This window comes from Neovison vison, chromosome 4 (assembly GCF_020171115.1).
Source record: "Neovison vison isolate M4711 chromosome 4, ASM_NN_V1, whole genome shotgun sequence".
NCBI lineage: Eukaryota > Metazoa > Chordata > Mammalia > Carnivora > Mustelidae > Neogale > Neogale vison.
In genome coordinates, this window is record NC_058094.1 from 199,302,262 (window position 1) to 199,319,172 (window position 16,911).

General features: G+C 44.0%; 1 protein-coding gene across 3 annotated transcripts in view; it reads right to left on the reverse strand.

Moving 5' to 3' along the window:
- CTTNBP2 (cortactin binding protein 2) overlaps nucleotides 1-16,911 on the reverse strand; it is a 151,294-nt gene that overhangs the window by 19,921 nt on the left and 114,462 nt on the right. For all 3 annotated transcript variants that reach the window (XM_044246440.1, XM_044246442.1, XM_044246441.1), the window contains 2 exons: nucleotides 9,117-9,203; nucleotides 8,937-9,036 (listed from right to left, as the gene is read on the reverse strand). In XM_044246440.1, the coding sequence (XP_044102375.1) occupies nucleotides 8,937-9,036; nucleotides 9,117-9,203 (187 nt within the window). The remainder of the gene's footprint in view (nucleotides 1-8,936; nucleotides 9,037-9,116; nucleotides 9,204-16,911) is intronic.

The following is a 16,911-nucleotide window of genomic DNA, read 5'->3' on the forward strand; positions in this document are numbered from 1 at the left end:
TCACAAATATTCATTATAATAGATTATACGCTAGTCCCCCTTGTTACTCTAGACAAATGCATTTTCACTTTCAAAAGAACTCCTTGAACATTGTAAATGAATCTCTTCTGAGACTGAAATAGCTTCTCTGCACACTGTGAAGCTTTAAAACTAGAACACTAGAAACAGTAACAGCCCCTCTCGATGCGGTCGTTTTGTGGGGGCTGGTAACCAGCGTCTGCTTGTGCTCAGTCTCCTTCCACACGGATATTCAGTACACAGCGCTTCTCCGCATTCACATGTTCTTTCAGAAACACACTGATTGTGGAAGTATGATGAATCTACAGTTCATTTCAACAATGATAAACCAACAAACCTTTTCTACGTGGTGATAAAAACCAGAGCGGGCTGAATGGCACAAGGATCTACTTTCCTATAACCAAGGACTAAAGGCCTCCATCCTTCCTGGATTTGTGTCGAGGGTACAGCTAGCTCCAGTGGCCTGAAGCCGCAGCTGCAGCCAGACTCTCCATAGGAACACGTATCTGCATTTCCACAACTGTTCATCCATGGCCCCCTTGCTGTATGCCCTAGGCTAAGTGCTGTGGCAAACCAGAGGGGACTGGTTCTAACTGGGGGGAGGGGCATTTTAAAATGCATCTTTTTCAAGGGATAGCATGTTCCTAGGCAGTCAGGAGAAGGCTTTCATTAGCAGAGAATGAAAACGGGGCAGGAAGAGACTAAGCCATCAGGGCAAGGTCAGCATAGATGCAAGAGGGCAGGGCGGTGAGGTTAAAGCTGATAAAAAAGCTCCGGTCAGAGCTGGTAGAAGCCTGGGGTGAAGTCCCATCAGTGGCATGGGATCAAGTAGCTGCAGCTGTGGGCAGCGGTCCTGCAGCGACCATGTCCTCCCCCCTGGGCTGCAGGGAACCATCTAGGGATGCGTCCCTAGATGTTCTGACTTCACTGGGCTGGGCTGGGCCACTGGCATCTTGTGTGCAGCCTGGGGTGAGACTTGAGGATATGCAGCCTCAGAACGCGGCCAAAGATGACAAGTGGAAGAACTAGAATGTTGTGTCGGGAGGGAGAAACCACTGGCTCTGGGAAGCCACGCAAGTCTGAAAGGAGGAGGATACACAGGATTGGATTTCGGCTTTGAAATCTCACTCTGGTGCCAAGAACGCCTGGAGAGGAAAGACAAGGAAAACACACCTACAGGGGTCTGATTGCTGAGGTGAGCGCAGGAGGTAAGAGTCCAAGGCCAAGGTACAGATCAAAGGGGTCTGAGATGGAGTCAGGAGAGCTGAGGGGCTGGCCGTCTTGAGAGAGGTGCAGAGAGGAAATGTCAAGAGACAGCGCTGGTGTTCCCGCTGGAGAAGAGGCCGCATGGCGCGGGGAGGCTGAGCGCTCCTGAGAAGTGCACACGTGGGGGGCGCCTGGGTGGTTCAGTGGGTTGAGCTGCTGCCTTCGGCTCAGGTCATGATCTCAGGGTCCTGGGATCGAGTCCCGCATCGGGCTCTCTGCTCAGCAGGGAGACTGCTTCCTCCTCTCTCTCTGCCTGCCTCTCTGCCTACTTGTGACCTCTCTCTGTCAAATAAATGAATGGAGTCTTTAAAAAAAAAAAGAAGTGCACACGTGGGGCGTGGGGGATGGGTCAGGTCTCAGGGACTGGAGGAGGGAGGCATCCTGTCGGAGAGGTCCAGCGGCTGGGGGACCTGAGCACGGGAGCAGCCAGGGAGAACCGACGCTGGGGATAAAATGAATACGTTCACGGGAATGCCGGAGACCTTTTGAAAACCACTTAACGTTCTCTTAGGCCCACAAAAGAGGGCTGTCTGGCTCCTCCATTAATCACCGCTTAAACGGACAATCTGTGCCCTAGACAAAAAGCGGGTAGGGCTGCCATTCAAAGCAGCTGGGTTGGGGACCCCCTCATCTTGGTTTATCCTGGTGTCCCATCAGGTACCAACCCCGGGTCGGGGAGACGGGGCTTCTCTGATGGAAAGCTTTGTCTTCAACAATGCCAGTCTCAGGACCTCCTTGACTAAGTCGCACCAACTGCTCTAACTACTCAAGTTCAACACCCTAAACTAAGTTGGTCCAGAGGTAAATTTTATTTGCTCAACAGCATGTGCCTCCTTCAGATTATTTAGCGGAGTTTCAGGTCTACCCAAGCCCAGGCGCAGGAAGTTTCCAGTCTGAAGGATGAACCAGCCTCTGCTCAGCTGCTGCAGAGATGAGAGGCTACGCACCCCACGCGAGAGCTGGAGAGTTCTACTAACGTCTCCCCAGAAAGTTAGCCATTTAGATTCCCTCGCCTTAGGCTACTTCAAAGCCCTATTTCTGAAACGAATTGATTCTTTTTGTCTGTTTTTGTTCCAACTTTATAGGCTGTGCCAGTCCCGCTCCTCTCCTGCGGACCGATGGTCTTCATCAGACACTTCCTGGGCTGGGTTCAGGGCTACAGCCCAGTTTTGTATGACCTTGTATTCAAAGTTCTGGAGATTCAGTTCTAAAGCAACAGTCGATGGTTTAAAAATAATTAACCTACTACATTTATAGTTAAATCCTAACTTCTTTGTGTCTAAAGTGACCACAAGTCTGGATAATCTCTCCCCTGGGATAGAAAGCAGCCTGGCTTTTACAGTCCACTTAGAACAAAGCTGTGCAGGGATGATGCCCTGAGTCCGGATGAGAAGCAAGGGACAAACCTTCCGAAAGCCTCAAGTAATGTGGGGTCCAAGGAGGTAAACTGTTATGGGGACTCCAACTGCTGACTACGGTTATTATGGAAATTCTATCTTTATTACTTCCAAAAAGAAAAGTTCTCCCAAGGATTCAAAGTGTTACTTTAAAATACCAATCTAAGTATCCAAAAAAAATTTTTTTTGCTGCTTATTGTCACATGTAATTTTAAAAAGTATCTGTCTTGCTGACCTAACTACATACCTTATCCTGAGGCAAAATCTGATCCAATTCTAACACACCTTCATACCGCCTTCACCGAACAACAGAACCATATACTGTGACGACCTCTCACAAAAGGCAGCATGAAGGGGAAAATATTTTTCTGAATTTTATTTTAATTCTATTTTCTATTTTCAAATAAACACGAAATAATGCTTGGTAATTTTTTTTAATGTGTTCTTTTGTTCTATATTCTTTTCTTCATGGGAACCTTTTATTTTAGTCTCCATATAAGTTTTATTTTTTTATTTTTTTATTTTTTTGAGAGAGAGAGAGAGAGCAGGGGGCAGGGGCAGAAGGAGAGGAAGACAGAGAACCGTAAGCAGACTCCACGCCAGCACAGAGCCCTAAGCAGGGGCCACTGTCTCACAACTCTGTGATCACGACCTGCACCAAAATCAAGAATCAGACGTTTAATGGACTGCGCTACCCGTATGCCCTTAAACCTAATAATTCAAAATACATTTGCTACTTTTCCTTCTTAGAGACTCTGCTCATGTCTTTCTTTTGTTCATTCTCTGTGACTCTCTCTGTGGCTTTCTTCTGCAGTCACAGAGAGAAGCCCATGAGGTGACCTATGTGCGTGCATAGTGGAAGCTCACAGTTCAACATCCTAGCCCAGCCTCTTCCAAGTAGTTTAAATCTCTTCCTGCGAAGCAAATAAGGTTAAAATCAGGAAATAAATGTACTCCTTACAAATCAGTATATTCCTCAATTATACTAATATAATTTGATCAATTTAATTTCTTGGTAAAAATGCAAGAGAAAAACTGACAAGTAATTCCTATTCCAACGTTATTCTAAAAACTGCAGTGGCAGAGCCTAGGAATACGCTTTTCCTCATCCAAACCTCTGCCTCCTCTACTCTCTGCCCTTTTCCATCACCTCCTGACCTAAAGAACAGTCCCTGTTTCAGGCCTTCTGCACTACAAAAGAAGTGACACCACACCCATCAATGACTCCTCCCATTGGCTCCCAGGAGGGGACCCTGCCCTGCTCAAAACCCTGGGGCCCCGCCTACTCTGCATGAACATGCACTGTCTCCGTGATCTTTCCACTGGTCTCCAGTCGATAGCAGTGGGTCCTAGGGAGCTCCTAAAATGCACAGAATTTTAGGAGATGAGGATGGACAGCAGCAAGGGAAGATCAGGGGCCAGACCCTAAGCTTCTCCACATATGATCAGAGAACCGTAGTGTTTGTCCCATAGCCACTCGAGTATAACAGCAGGGAAATGACAAGCGCAGCTTTAAACTGTAGAATGAACCCTGTGAGAGCTGCAGAGGCTTGTGAGGGGCTGACCGGAGGAAATAAGAAGCGTCAGAGACGAGACCTCCACAGTCCCTTGAGCGAGAAATGACAGGTGGAATGGCAATAGCAGGGAGGCCGGAATGAGATGCAGGAACCAGATTCGGCAGAATTCTGGGCTGACGTGGCACAGAGAACAAGGCAAACTGAGGAATGTATGACAACGCTCAGCGGCCTACCTTGGGCCACTGCATTCAAGGTCTCAGCAGATGAGGGGGCCTGGGTGGCTCAGTAGGTTAAGCGTCTGCCTTTGGCTCAGGTCATGATCCTGGGGTCTTGGGATCAAACCCCCAGTCGGGCTCCCTACTCAGCTGGGCCTGCTTCTCCCTCCCCCTCTCCCCCTCCCCCTCACTCATGCTGTCTCTAAATAAATAAATAAATAAAATCTAAAAAAAAAGGCCTTAGCAGACAAACCTGCATTTGTGCCTTACCTTTGTTATTAAAAAGAGAAAAAAGGTATTTCATAATTATAAGTTACTGAGCTGAAGAGAGAATAAAATCCTGTCCCATTTAAAGGTGATAGACCACTTCTTACATAATGAGGGTGGTTAAAATGGAGACTTTTTTTTTTTTGCTTCAATCTGTTCTAAAACTTCATTTTTAAACTCCAGATCACTCTATCTCTACGCCCTATCATCACCTACTCCACTGTCGAGTTTTGCGCCCTCTCCTCTTGCGTCCTCCTGCATGCACACTAAGCAGGCTCTTTCACTTGCGGACACCTGAAGAGGACCTATGACAAGCATTCCCCTTGCCTTTGCCTGTCTGCTTCCTCTCTCAGGAGACTCACCCACTCATCAGCCAATAATTATGAGCTTTAAGTGTACCCGGAAAAATAGAAGAGTAAGGTACAGTACCAGGCTTCACGGAGCTCACAATGTGTGTGGGGGCCAAGGCCAAAGCTCAAATAATACCCTCACGGCCTTGACCTATAGTTAGGTGGGGCGCAGTTATCAATAAAATCTACTGATGTTCACCAGAGGAACTGGTGGGATCAGAGAAGCCTTCACTTGAGGTGTCCTTAGAGAATTTCAACAGGGGCTTTTTCTGTCATTTCCAGAAGGTCAAAAACCACATCTGTTTTATTCAGTACTGTACAGCATAATATTCTGCAAAGTACCTGCGAGGTTGGTAGTCACAGCGTATGTGTGTGGGGGGGGCGTTGTTTATTTACTCTAGCATTCTTGAGGAGAGCTGTAGCATGAACTAAGACTCAGAGAGTAGAAAAGAAAAGGACATGTAAAGAAGAAATAGCATATTCTGCTGGAGCACAGACATCTATTTTAAAAGGGCCAGATATTCCAAAGTAGACAGACGGATGGCCAAAAAGTCCATGAAAAGATACATGACATCACTAATGATCAGGGAAATGTAAAACAAAACCACAACAGGATATCACCTCATACCGGTCAGAATGGTTATCGTCAGAAAGGCAATAGATAACAAGTTCTGGTAAGACTGAGGAGGAAAGGAAACCCTAGAGCACTGATGGCGGGAATATAAATTGGTCCATTTCCATACTATGGAAGATAGTATGGAGGTTCCTCAAAAAATTCAAAATGTCAGATTTTCCAGCAATCCCACTTCTGGGTATATATCCAAACAAGAACCTCCAAGAGTAATCTCACTCTCATGTTCACTGCATCATTACTCACGATAGTCAACAGATGGAAAGAACCTAAGTGTCTGTCAACAGATAACTGGAATATTTTTCACTCAGGGAGAAAGAAGAAAATCCTGCCATTCTCCAGAACACGGTGCACCTTGAGGGCCTTACACTAACAGAACTAAGTCAGACAGAGAAAGACAAATAGTGTATGATATCACTTATATGTGGAATCTGAAAAAGCCAAGCTTATGGAAACAGAGTAAAATGGTGGTTGGCAGCAACTTGGGGTATGGCTGAGGGAAATGGGGAGATATCGAAGGATACACAATTTCAGTTATACAATGAGTAAGTTCTGGGGAATCTTAGGTCCCGCAGGGTGACTACAGTTAGCAATATTGTGTTATGTACTTGAAAGTTACTAAGAAAGTAGATCATAATTATTCTCAGCACAAGAGAAATTTTAATTGTGTGAGGTAATAGAGGTACTAGCTCATGTTATAGTAATTATTTTGCAATAAAGAAGTGTATCAAATCAACATGTTGTAAACCTTAAACTCATAATAGTATGTCTCAATAATATCTCAGTTTAAAACATAAAGGGTCGGGGCGCCTGGGTGGCTCAGTGGGTTAAGCCGCTGCCTTCGGCTCGGGTCATGATCTCGGTCCTGGGATCGAGTCCCGCGTCGGGCTCTCTGCTCAGCAGGGAGCCTGCTTCCTCCTCTCTCTCTCTCTGCCTGCCTCTCTGCCTGCTTGTGATCTCTCTCTGTCCAATAAATAAATAAAATCTTAAAAAAAACAAAAAACATAAAGGGTCAGATAAGCCCATCAGGTGGGTCCTTTAACGGAAGGCCTGGCGTGGGTGATAGAGGAATGGATGGGGCAGGAATCACAGCTTTCAATGAAGGGTCTGTGAAAGATGTTTGGGCAGGAGAAGCAGTAGGCACAGCAGCCATGCACAGGAAAAGCAGATGAGACATAGGAAAGGGGGCACAAGGTAGGACGGTACCAATGGGATGGAGGAAAAAGGCTGGGACCCATCTGGCCTGTGACTATGGACGATGTGGGACAAAGACGAGGGGTCCATGAATGAGAGGATCTGGGAGTTCTATCCAGTCCTCTTATGGCTTTAAAAATCGAAGTAACTGACAACACTGAAAGAAGAAAATCCTACATTTTCACATAAAAATGGATTTCTGACTTTTTAAATTTGTTTTTCAAGATTTTACTTATTTGGCAGAGAGAGAGACCGCTAGAGAGGGAACATAAGCAGGGGGAGTGGGAGAGGGAGAGAGAAGCAGGCCCCGCTGAGCAGGGCACCCAATGTGGGGCTCAATCCCCGGACCCTGGGATCACGACCTGAGCAGAAGGTAGACGCTTAATGACTGAGCCGCCCAGGCGCCCTGGGATTTCTGACTTCTTAAAAGTCACAAGAGCACCTGACACTGGATCTCACCGCCATCAGCAGCTGGCGGCCACAGTGGAGAGCCACCGTCCTCCGGTAGATGGAGATAGGGCCCCCCACTCCCCACCTCACCCTTGAATGCGGCCTGTTTGCACTCTAGACATTCAGGTTGTCAAGCCTGCTGAGAAGACCAGAGTTTCAAGTGGGACAGGCCGAGAGACTTGTGCCACTCACCAAATTGGGAAATAGGAAGAGCAACTCTTAGGCTGCACCCCCCACCCCCAACTTTAGAAATGCTGGGCTGGTCACATCTGCATCCTTTCCGACCCGAGTCACTGCTTTCTTAGCTCTCTAAGCTTAGAGTGGAGAGCAGAATTCAGTCTATAATTGCTATCTGCTCTGACAGAGTGAGAACAAAAGAGTTCAGCTTCTTATTTGAGATGAAGCAAGACTGAAAGTTGGAAAAAATGTAGTGGACCTGCGGGGATACAGAAATGGTGCGGGCGAGTTTCTAAGGGGCTGTGGCCGGCAGTGGTGTAGGGCAGGCTCGGTAGCAGTCTCAGTCCTGCTGGACCGTGTCCTTGCTGGGCATTCTTTGGTCAGGGTGCGCCAACCTTCTGTTTCAAAGGTTTTCATGTTTATAAATCAGGGTGTTTACAATAGGGCCTACCAGAGTCAGAGCTAAATAAATGTTAGTGATTATTAGTAACAGCCGCAGGGAAAACAGCTTTCTGCCGCTGACTTCCACTAATTTCTGAACAAAGACTGACCCATGCACCACAGTAACATTCAGATTCTGGTGGGATCTTCCTGTCCTTAAAATGTGCATCTAGGGGCCCATGGTGGCTCAGTCATTAAGCGTCTGCCTTCTGTTTAGGTCATCATCCCAGGGTCCCGGGATTGAGCCCTACATGGGGCTCCCTGCTCAACAGGAAGCCTGCTTCTCCCTATCCCACTCCCCCTGCTTGTGTTCCCTCTCCCACTGTGTTTATTTATTTGACAGGAAGAGACAATCTTTAAAAAGAAAAAAAAAGCTATATTAATAAACAAATTAAACCTGATTCTTCCACTCTTTGTTCTGGCAAGATACTGAGCCTCCCTGTGCAATTTCCCCATGTTGGAACGGACATGACACCACCTGCACAGGGCTGTAGTGGAGATTATAGGAGTTCGTTAATGTATGCAACGTGTTTAGCACAGCGCCGCTCAATGATGCACCAAGGGTTAAGTGGAGGAATTTCACGTCAGGTTTTTCAAGAAGGGGTGCTTTGGTTGTAGCGAGTTTATAAATACTTCACTAAATATCTATCTACTCTTTATGATCATCATGCAATTCTAAACAGCATCAGTGACAGAATACTTAGTCTTGCTGGGAGGCTGGTGACTCCCAACACGTGCTCCCTTAGTATCCCTCTGGTGCCAGTTACATAGTACGCAAGTTACAAGTGAAAGATGGCGGGGGGGCGGGCACAGGATGAACAATAAATGCAATGACAGATACACGAAAATACTTTTTTTGCAAGTGTTCAGCTTGCATTTTCATCCCTGGGGTGTTAAATTCTTAAAAGTCATGTTAAATTTACCCTCCAGAAAGAAAGCTTATTTCCTTTCAACGGCATCACTGAAGATCATGCCCTTCCGTTACGAAATTCAGTTTGCTGGGATGGTCTTACCACTACTGATGAACAGGTCTCCTAGCTGTTCCTTGGAGAAACCAGCATCCACTTTGGCTCTCACTATTTCACACGTGAATCCTGCAGCCATCTGTCTGTGCTGTGATAAGAAATCAGGGATTAGTTCTACATGCTTTCAAAATTTTCTGAGAAAAGGAGATGAACACAGGTAGTGGCTACCTTCATGCAGAGAGCAAGCTGATGTGCTACGTAGTCTTGCAAGCTTCCTTCTGGGCCATGGAAAATGACATTATGGTATTGCTCGACCTATGAATAAACCAAGAGGAAATGTGAAGAAGAGAGAGAGAGAGAAAAAAAAAAAAAAGAGTGATCCCCAAGTAGAAATTTCCCTTTCGAATAGTCCTCATTCTTTGAAAACATTAAAAATAGTTTTTTCAGGGTTAACTTTATCCACTGGGCACTTGAAGTCTTTCATTTTAATATGAAATACTGGCAGATATAGTATTTATAAACTTACATAGTATTTTGTGTAGTATTTATTTATAGGAAGAGCTGACACTTAAGGAGCACACTCTTTCTTCCCTGTATCTTCCACAATGAGGTTCAGTACGCAGGCTGGGAACATGATTCTTAGTATATTTTGTCCCTTGCAAATGTTTTTCTTTATTATCTCTTGCAGATGCTCTCTAGTTTGAGTTTCCCCTATGTTTATTTTACTTTTGAGTGGTATTTAGAATAGCAATGAATTACATTATTTCAATGTATTCTGGAAAATACAACAAAACAGTGAAGTAGAATAACAAACCACTGATAGTCTCAGCACTGAGAAGCAACCACTGTAAATACACTTATGCTTCCCTTCATAGGCTCAGCAATCAGACAACAAAAAGAAATAAATGGTATCCAAATTGGCAGGGAAGAAATCAAATTTTCGCTCTTCACAGATGACATGATACTTTATATAGAAAACCTGAAAAACTCACCAAAAAATTGCTAGATTAGCTACATGAATTCAGCAAAGTCGCAGGATATAAAGTCAATGTACAAAAATCTGTGGCATTTCTATACACCAATAACAAAGCAGCAAAAAGAGAAATCAACCAATCAATCCCATGTACAATTGTACCAAAAATCACAAGATATCTAAACCTAACCAAAGGGGCAAAAGATCTCTACTTGGAAAGCTAGAGAATGCTTATGAAAGAAACTGAAGATGACCCAAAGAAATGGGAAAACATTACATGCTCATGGATTAGAAGAACAAATATTGTTAAAATGTCTATACTACCCAAAGCAATATATACATTCAAGGCAATCCTTATCAAAATAACACGAGCATTTTTCAGAGCTAGAACAAACAATTCTAAAATTTTTTTTTTTAAAGATTTTATTTATTTATTTGACAGAGAGAGAGATTACAAGTAGGCAGAGAGGCAGGCAGAGAGAGAGAGGAGGAAGCAGGCTCCCCGCTGAGCAGAGAGCCCGATGCGGGACTCGATCCCAGGACCCTGAGATCATGACCTGAGCCGAAGGCAGCGGCTTAACCCACTGAGCCACCCAGGCGCCCACAATTCTAAAATTTTTATGGAACCAGAAAAGACCCCGAAAAGTCAAAGTAATGTTGAAAAAGAGAAAGCTGGAGGCATCACAATTCCAGACTTCAAACTCTATTACAAAGTTGTAATCATCAAGACGGTATGGTACTGGTACAAAAACACACACAGATTGATGGAACAGAATAGAGGGCCCAGAAATGGACCTTCAACTACATGGTTAACCAATCTTCAACAAAGCAGGAAGGAATATTCAATGGAAAAAGGACAGTCTCTTCAACAAACAGTGTTGGGAAAACTGGACAGCCACATGCAGGAGAATGAAACTGGACCACCTTACACCAGACACAAAAACAGATTCAAAATGGATGAAAGACCTGAATGTGAGACAGGAATCCTAGAGAAGAACACAGGCAGCAACCTCTCTGACCCAGGCCATAGCAACTTCTTACTAGACATGTTTTTGGAGGAAAGGAAAACAAAAGCAAAAATGAACTACTGGGACTTCTTCAAGATAAAAGCCTCTGAACAAGGGAAACAATCAACAAAACTAAAAGGAAGCCTATGAATTGGGAGAAGATATTTGCACATAACACATCAGATAAAGGGCTGGTATCCAAAATCTATAAAGAACTTATCAAAACCAACATCCCAAAAATAAGTAATCCAGTTAAGAAATGGGCAGAAGACATGAACAGACATTTCTCCAAAGAAGACATACAAAAGGCTAACAGATGGATGAAAAAAATGTTCAACATCACTCATCATCATGGAACTACAAATCAAAACCACGATAAGATACCATCTCACACCTGTCAGAATGGCTAAAATTAACAAGTCAGGAAACAAGAGATGTTGGCAAGGATGTGGAGAAAGGGGATTCCTCTTACACTGTTGGTAGGAATCCAAACCGGTGCAGCCACTCTGGAAAACAGTATGGAGGTTCCTCAAGAAGTTAAAACTAAACCTACCCTATGATCCAGCAATTGCACTACTGGGTATTTGACCAAACGATACAAAAATACTGATCTGAAGGGGCACATGCACTGATTCAAAGGACCCATGGGAAGAGCCTAAATGTCCATCGACTGATGAAAGGTTAAAAAAAAAAAAAAGGTGGGATATACACACTATGGAATATTACTCAGCTGTCAAAAAGAAGGAAATCTTGCCATTTGCAATGACACAGATAGAATTAGAGTGTATTATGCTAAGTGAAATAAGTCAGTCAGAGGAAGACAAATACCACATGTTTTCACTCATATGTGGAATTTAAAATACAAAACAGATGAACATAGGGGAAGGGAAGAGAAAAATAAGACAAAAACAGAGAGGGAGGCAAACCGTATGAGACTCTTAACTACAGAGAACCAACTGGAGGTTGCTGGAGGGGCGGTGGATGGAGGGATGGGTGAAATGAGCGATGGGCATTAAGGAGGGCACACATTACGATGAGCACTGGGTGTCATATGTAAGTGATCAATCACTAAATTCTACTCCTGAAATCAATACTACACTATATGTTAACTACCTTGAATTTAAATGAAATCTTGGAAGAAGAAAAAAAGAAAAAGTACTTTATGCTTTCTTGAGCTTTTTTCTCTGTATAGTGGATATGTGTATGAATATGTATATTTATGTATTTTTTTAGAGGGCTATAAGAGTGTAATCTCTTTACAGATGTTGCATATCAGAGAATATCTTGACTTCTTACATAAAAGACATCTTCATGGATGTAAGATTACTGGGTCAACTATGTATGTTGTCCCATTCTGGAATTCGGTGTTTCAAAGAAACCTGGGTAGAGACTGATTAATTTTACCCTTGTAAAAAAGAGACACTGCCTGGATGCCTACACGATTTTTTTTTTTTTAAAACACCTTTCTCCCTCACATGTGAGGGTGCCTTGCCTGCGAACATGTGGAGATGCAGCATGCTCTGGGATGAAAAGTCAGTCACCATCTGCCTGGGGCAAAGACCGTAAGTGATGTGTGGAGGGAGCTGTGGAGGGGAGTCATGCCCCCCACCTCTGTCATCCCGGGGCTCAGCTCCCACTCCCAGCCTACATGCCTGGGAGCAGCTTTCTTCTTGGAAAGATCTTACAGAAGACATCTGTACAGGTGAAGTGGCATCCTAACCAATACACGTGATGCAGCTCATGTGTCCAGCTTGAGTCACCCAGACTTAGAGAAACATTAAACATGAAAGGGTCTGTTCAAGTTTAAGGACATCTATGTTGCTCTCTTGTGCTCTGATGAGCCTGTCCCTTTGAAATCCCAGGGGAAGGCCACATCCCTGAGGGTGGCTGCGATAGACCTAGTGAAGAACAGGCCACTGGTCCATCATTACAGGAAAGATGACGATTCTGGGATATGGAAAGCTGAGGGAAAGCTGTTAGCATGGAAGGAAGAGGAAACTCCTACTTTTCCTGGGGCCTTTAGGGCTTGAGCTTTGGCCTCTAAAGAGACAAAGACATGCTGAGAGTTAACTCCTGGAAAACAGGAAAACCAGGCTTGACCACTGGGTGTCAGGCCATGAGCTAAAAAGGGAAGTGGTTTTTGTTTTGTTTTGTTTAAGATTTATTTATTTGACAGACAGAGAGATCACAAGTAGGCAGAGAGGCAGGCAGAGAGAAAGGGGGAAGCAGGCTCCCCACCCAGTAGAGAGCCTGATGTGGGGCTAGATCCAGGACCCTGAGATCACCACTTGAGCTGAAGGCAGAGGCTTAACCCACTGAGCCACCCAGGTGCCCCAAGGGAAGTGGTCCTTGAAGGGGACCACTACTGTGGGACTTGGGACTGGGTTTTAGGCTCTGAAAGACAACATACCAGTGATTTTCTCTCAATACAAGTATTATTCCACTACTGTTAAGCCTTCACTACAGCTGGATTCCCTTGGGGCTAGAGCAGCATGAGGAGAATGATACACCTGAAGGAAACAGGACAGTGGCTTCAGCTGCCCAGGGAACAGCATCCCAAAGCCACAGGATGAACTCCGCATGGTCTGGGCTGTCTTCTATGGTTCTGGGCGTCTGTGAGACAAGCAATGGTAGAAGTGCCAGCAAGGACCAAGACTGGGACAGGGACTGTACTTAAAATTTTAAAAAGTTACATAGATTTGTCCGGTTGTGACCTCTTTCTCCCTGTCTTAAATGGAACAGGATAAATTCTTTCAATCCACAGTCAGAACAATTTTTTGGCTTAGAAATTTTTTCTTCCATTATGGTTTTGGTAATTTCTCCTCTTCTAATTCTCTTTATTTTGAAGGAAGACCAATACTGCTTACATTCCTTCTATGTCACTGGAGAGGGTATCTGTCTCCTCATCATTATCGTAACTCTTGTCCTTTGCTTCTGCTTCGGGGCGAGGGCCTTCAGCTAGTCTTTCACAGCGCTGAAGAGAATCATCACCATCTCCCTTCCGCTCTTTACTGTCTAAGTACAAGTTCAATGATGTCATTGCATTTTCAGTTCTTAGAGTTTCTTACCTCACACACCTCCTTGCCAACACTTCCGCTTTAATCTTAGCCTCTCTCTACCATGGCTTTCTTGCCCTGCTTTCACAGTTGATCTTGCATTCTCTAGAGAAAGGACATCATTTTCTCAATACTTTTCCATTTTGTGTCATAATTTTAAGGTGTTATCGTTCTGAGTTTTCAGAACAATAACTGCATTCTGTGCCGCACTGTTCTTCCACAGGTATAATGTTGCTGACTTGTCAGTATTTATGTTCTGTGAAACTACAGAATCCACAGTAAAGCAGGCTGTGTGGATGGTCATTGGCTTCACTTGCTCTTTGCTAATTTTTCAGCTGAACTCCACCTTAGGTCACAGCTGGATGGGGGGCGGCTGCCTGTGCTTGTGGGTTCCACTCCTCGACCAGGCCATGGCTGCCGCCGGGTGACCCTGGGCGGCCCACCGAGGCAGATGAATGTGTGAGGTACGCTGCAGTCCCAGGAAGCAGGGCACTGCAGCAGCCATCCTGCTGGAGGTGCTTCTGGGACACACTCCCAGACAGAGCAGCCTCACCAGTGCCTGCCCGCCAACTTCCTGCTCAGGTATTTCTAGCTCTCGTCTCTGAATGAATGCAGAAGGACCTATCTTGACAGGAGACAGAGGAGGTGGTCACGGAGCTGTCAAAAGCATAAGCCATGCGGTAGGTATATGCCTCCCATTTTCTAACTTCTATCAACCTTGCCTTTTTGAATCATTACTATGATGGTAGGAGGAAAATAATAAAAGTGCATTCCTATCTAATTTCAGGTAGGCCTCAAATAAGTGAGTTTAACACTCTCTTACTCCTAAAGGTACTGGAAAAATTTTCCAGATTCTTGCCAAAGGAAGACCTCAGTTCTATTTTCCTCTGTTACTGTTACTTTTCAAAAGCACTTGAGTGGGAAATTTTGCTGGGTACCACAGGCCAAGTGCAATTTTTAACCAGAAGTTTGTACTTTCCAAATTAATCCCAAACTGCCATGAGTTATTGAGTAGAAATGCTCTCACAAGGAATGGATTGTTTCATACCAGTGAAACAGGATACAGATTTTCACGATTTACTGAATATTCTACCCCTGAGATTTTCAACTAGGATTGCTATTTAATCTTGTCTCATTTCTGAAAACAAGAGCGCTCTATTCATTACAGCGCTCCTGTCAAACTGCCTACACTATCTTCAGATTGATTTTGGAATCACGTAACACCAAGAGACCCAATCTCATAGATAAGCTGTCTTCAATTTCAACAGCTCATTTGTTCTCAGATTGTAGGTTCTTACAAAATACAGACAGGAAACATTCCATTTGAAATTTCCTTGAAAAGGCCATTCACTAGCAATAAGCATTTTGTCTTAACATAGTCTAATATCCTTTCTGTAATAAGGAAAAATATAAAAAAGGAAATAAATGGAAAAACAAATGCACAGACTTCCAGATCATTCTTACATTCTAATACATGCATTTCATTAGGTTTTTCCTCACCAGATATTATCGATTTTTGTTAATGGTATTTTGTTCTATCTCATCTAATAGTATAGTTGTGTTGGTTACCATTTAAGATCTGAACAACATCAAAGTAATTACCAGGAGCCCATTGCTCTACAGAGACTGGGGCAAACATACAAAGCTATGCAAAGAAAACACATTTATCTTCTCTGGCTAAAAAATTACATTTCCCCAAACAGCAAGATCTGAGGTATTATAAACACACACGCTTCATGGTGCCAGCAGAGGGCTCTAAAGATAGGAAGATAGGCAGGCAGACAAGATTGGGGGTGAAGGGGGTGGTAAGTAAATATTTTAATTGTTTTGAAAGGAGATCTGCTCTTTAATAAGAAAATCAAAACCCAACTTCCGGAAGGTGAATTAGACTCACCACAATTACTCCTAAGTGCGCGTTTACAGTGGAACATTTTTCTTATTACTGAAGGGACACTGGCCTTATTATCACAATCGGTACCAATCCCTTTTATTCTGGCGTCTCCACAGCCCATTCAGGAAGTTCTTATCACATGTCAATTAGTGCTTTGTGACGCAAATGAATTCTGGATTAAATGGAAACAATGACCTCCACAAAGGCCCATCCATCCTTTGATTGTTTTGCCCCCCACAGTGTCTTGCTGCTGTGTCCACCGTGGTCAACTGGCCACCTGCGCTGTGTTTTCAGACTTGGGGCACTGTTTTAAAACAATAAACCTCAACTTCTCTCAGAATTTCACTTGTCAGAGTCTTGAGGGAACGCTTCTACTGTTGAGACCTGGTTTTAGGCAGGGTTCTGCTAAGATGCTGAACTCAAAAAGGAATAAAAAATAAAAGGTTTTTACTGAGCCAATAAATCTGAGATGGCTGTAGCTCCCAGGGTGATGATGGCTTTAGAACTAGGGCCTTCATTCTGACCTCTTCTACTGATTTTAAAGAATTTAGGTAAGATGTTAGAGCCACAAACCACACAGTTCCTGCCAACTGATTCATATACAATCCCCCAAAACATTATGGGCACATCCAGCATCTGGGCGACAAAAAAGCTGGAGTCCTTCATGGTGGAGAGGGTTTTGGCCATATGCTGAGCTCCCTCTTTATAGAAATAGGTATAAAAGAAAAACGGGAATTTTAAGAGAAAATAAAGTTCATAGAGACACACCACAAGTTTTTTTTAAAAAAATTAGCTTACTGAAACTTTAAAAAGCCAACCTTGGACTTGGTAATGAACTTCACATAAAGACGGGTCCTCATTTAGTAACACAGACATATGAATTTGGTATTGTAGTTATTAAAAAAAAGACAAAACCCCCCAAAACAAACAACTATAAGATATATAACTTTGGATCTAACCTCTCCCTTGTCAGCCATTCTCTAACACGCATGAACTCTTCCTGCTCCAGACCTCCCCTGGGCTAACACCTGCCCTGTTGCCCAGAATCTTCTTCCACTATTCCGTGGAAGCCAAAAGATTCACTGGTGTTGGAGCC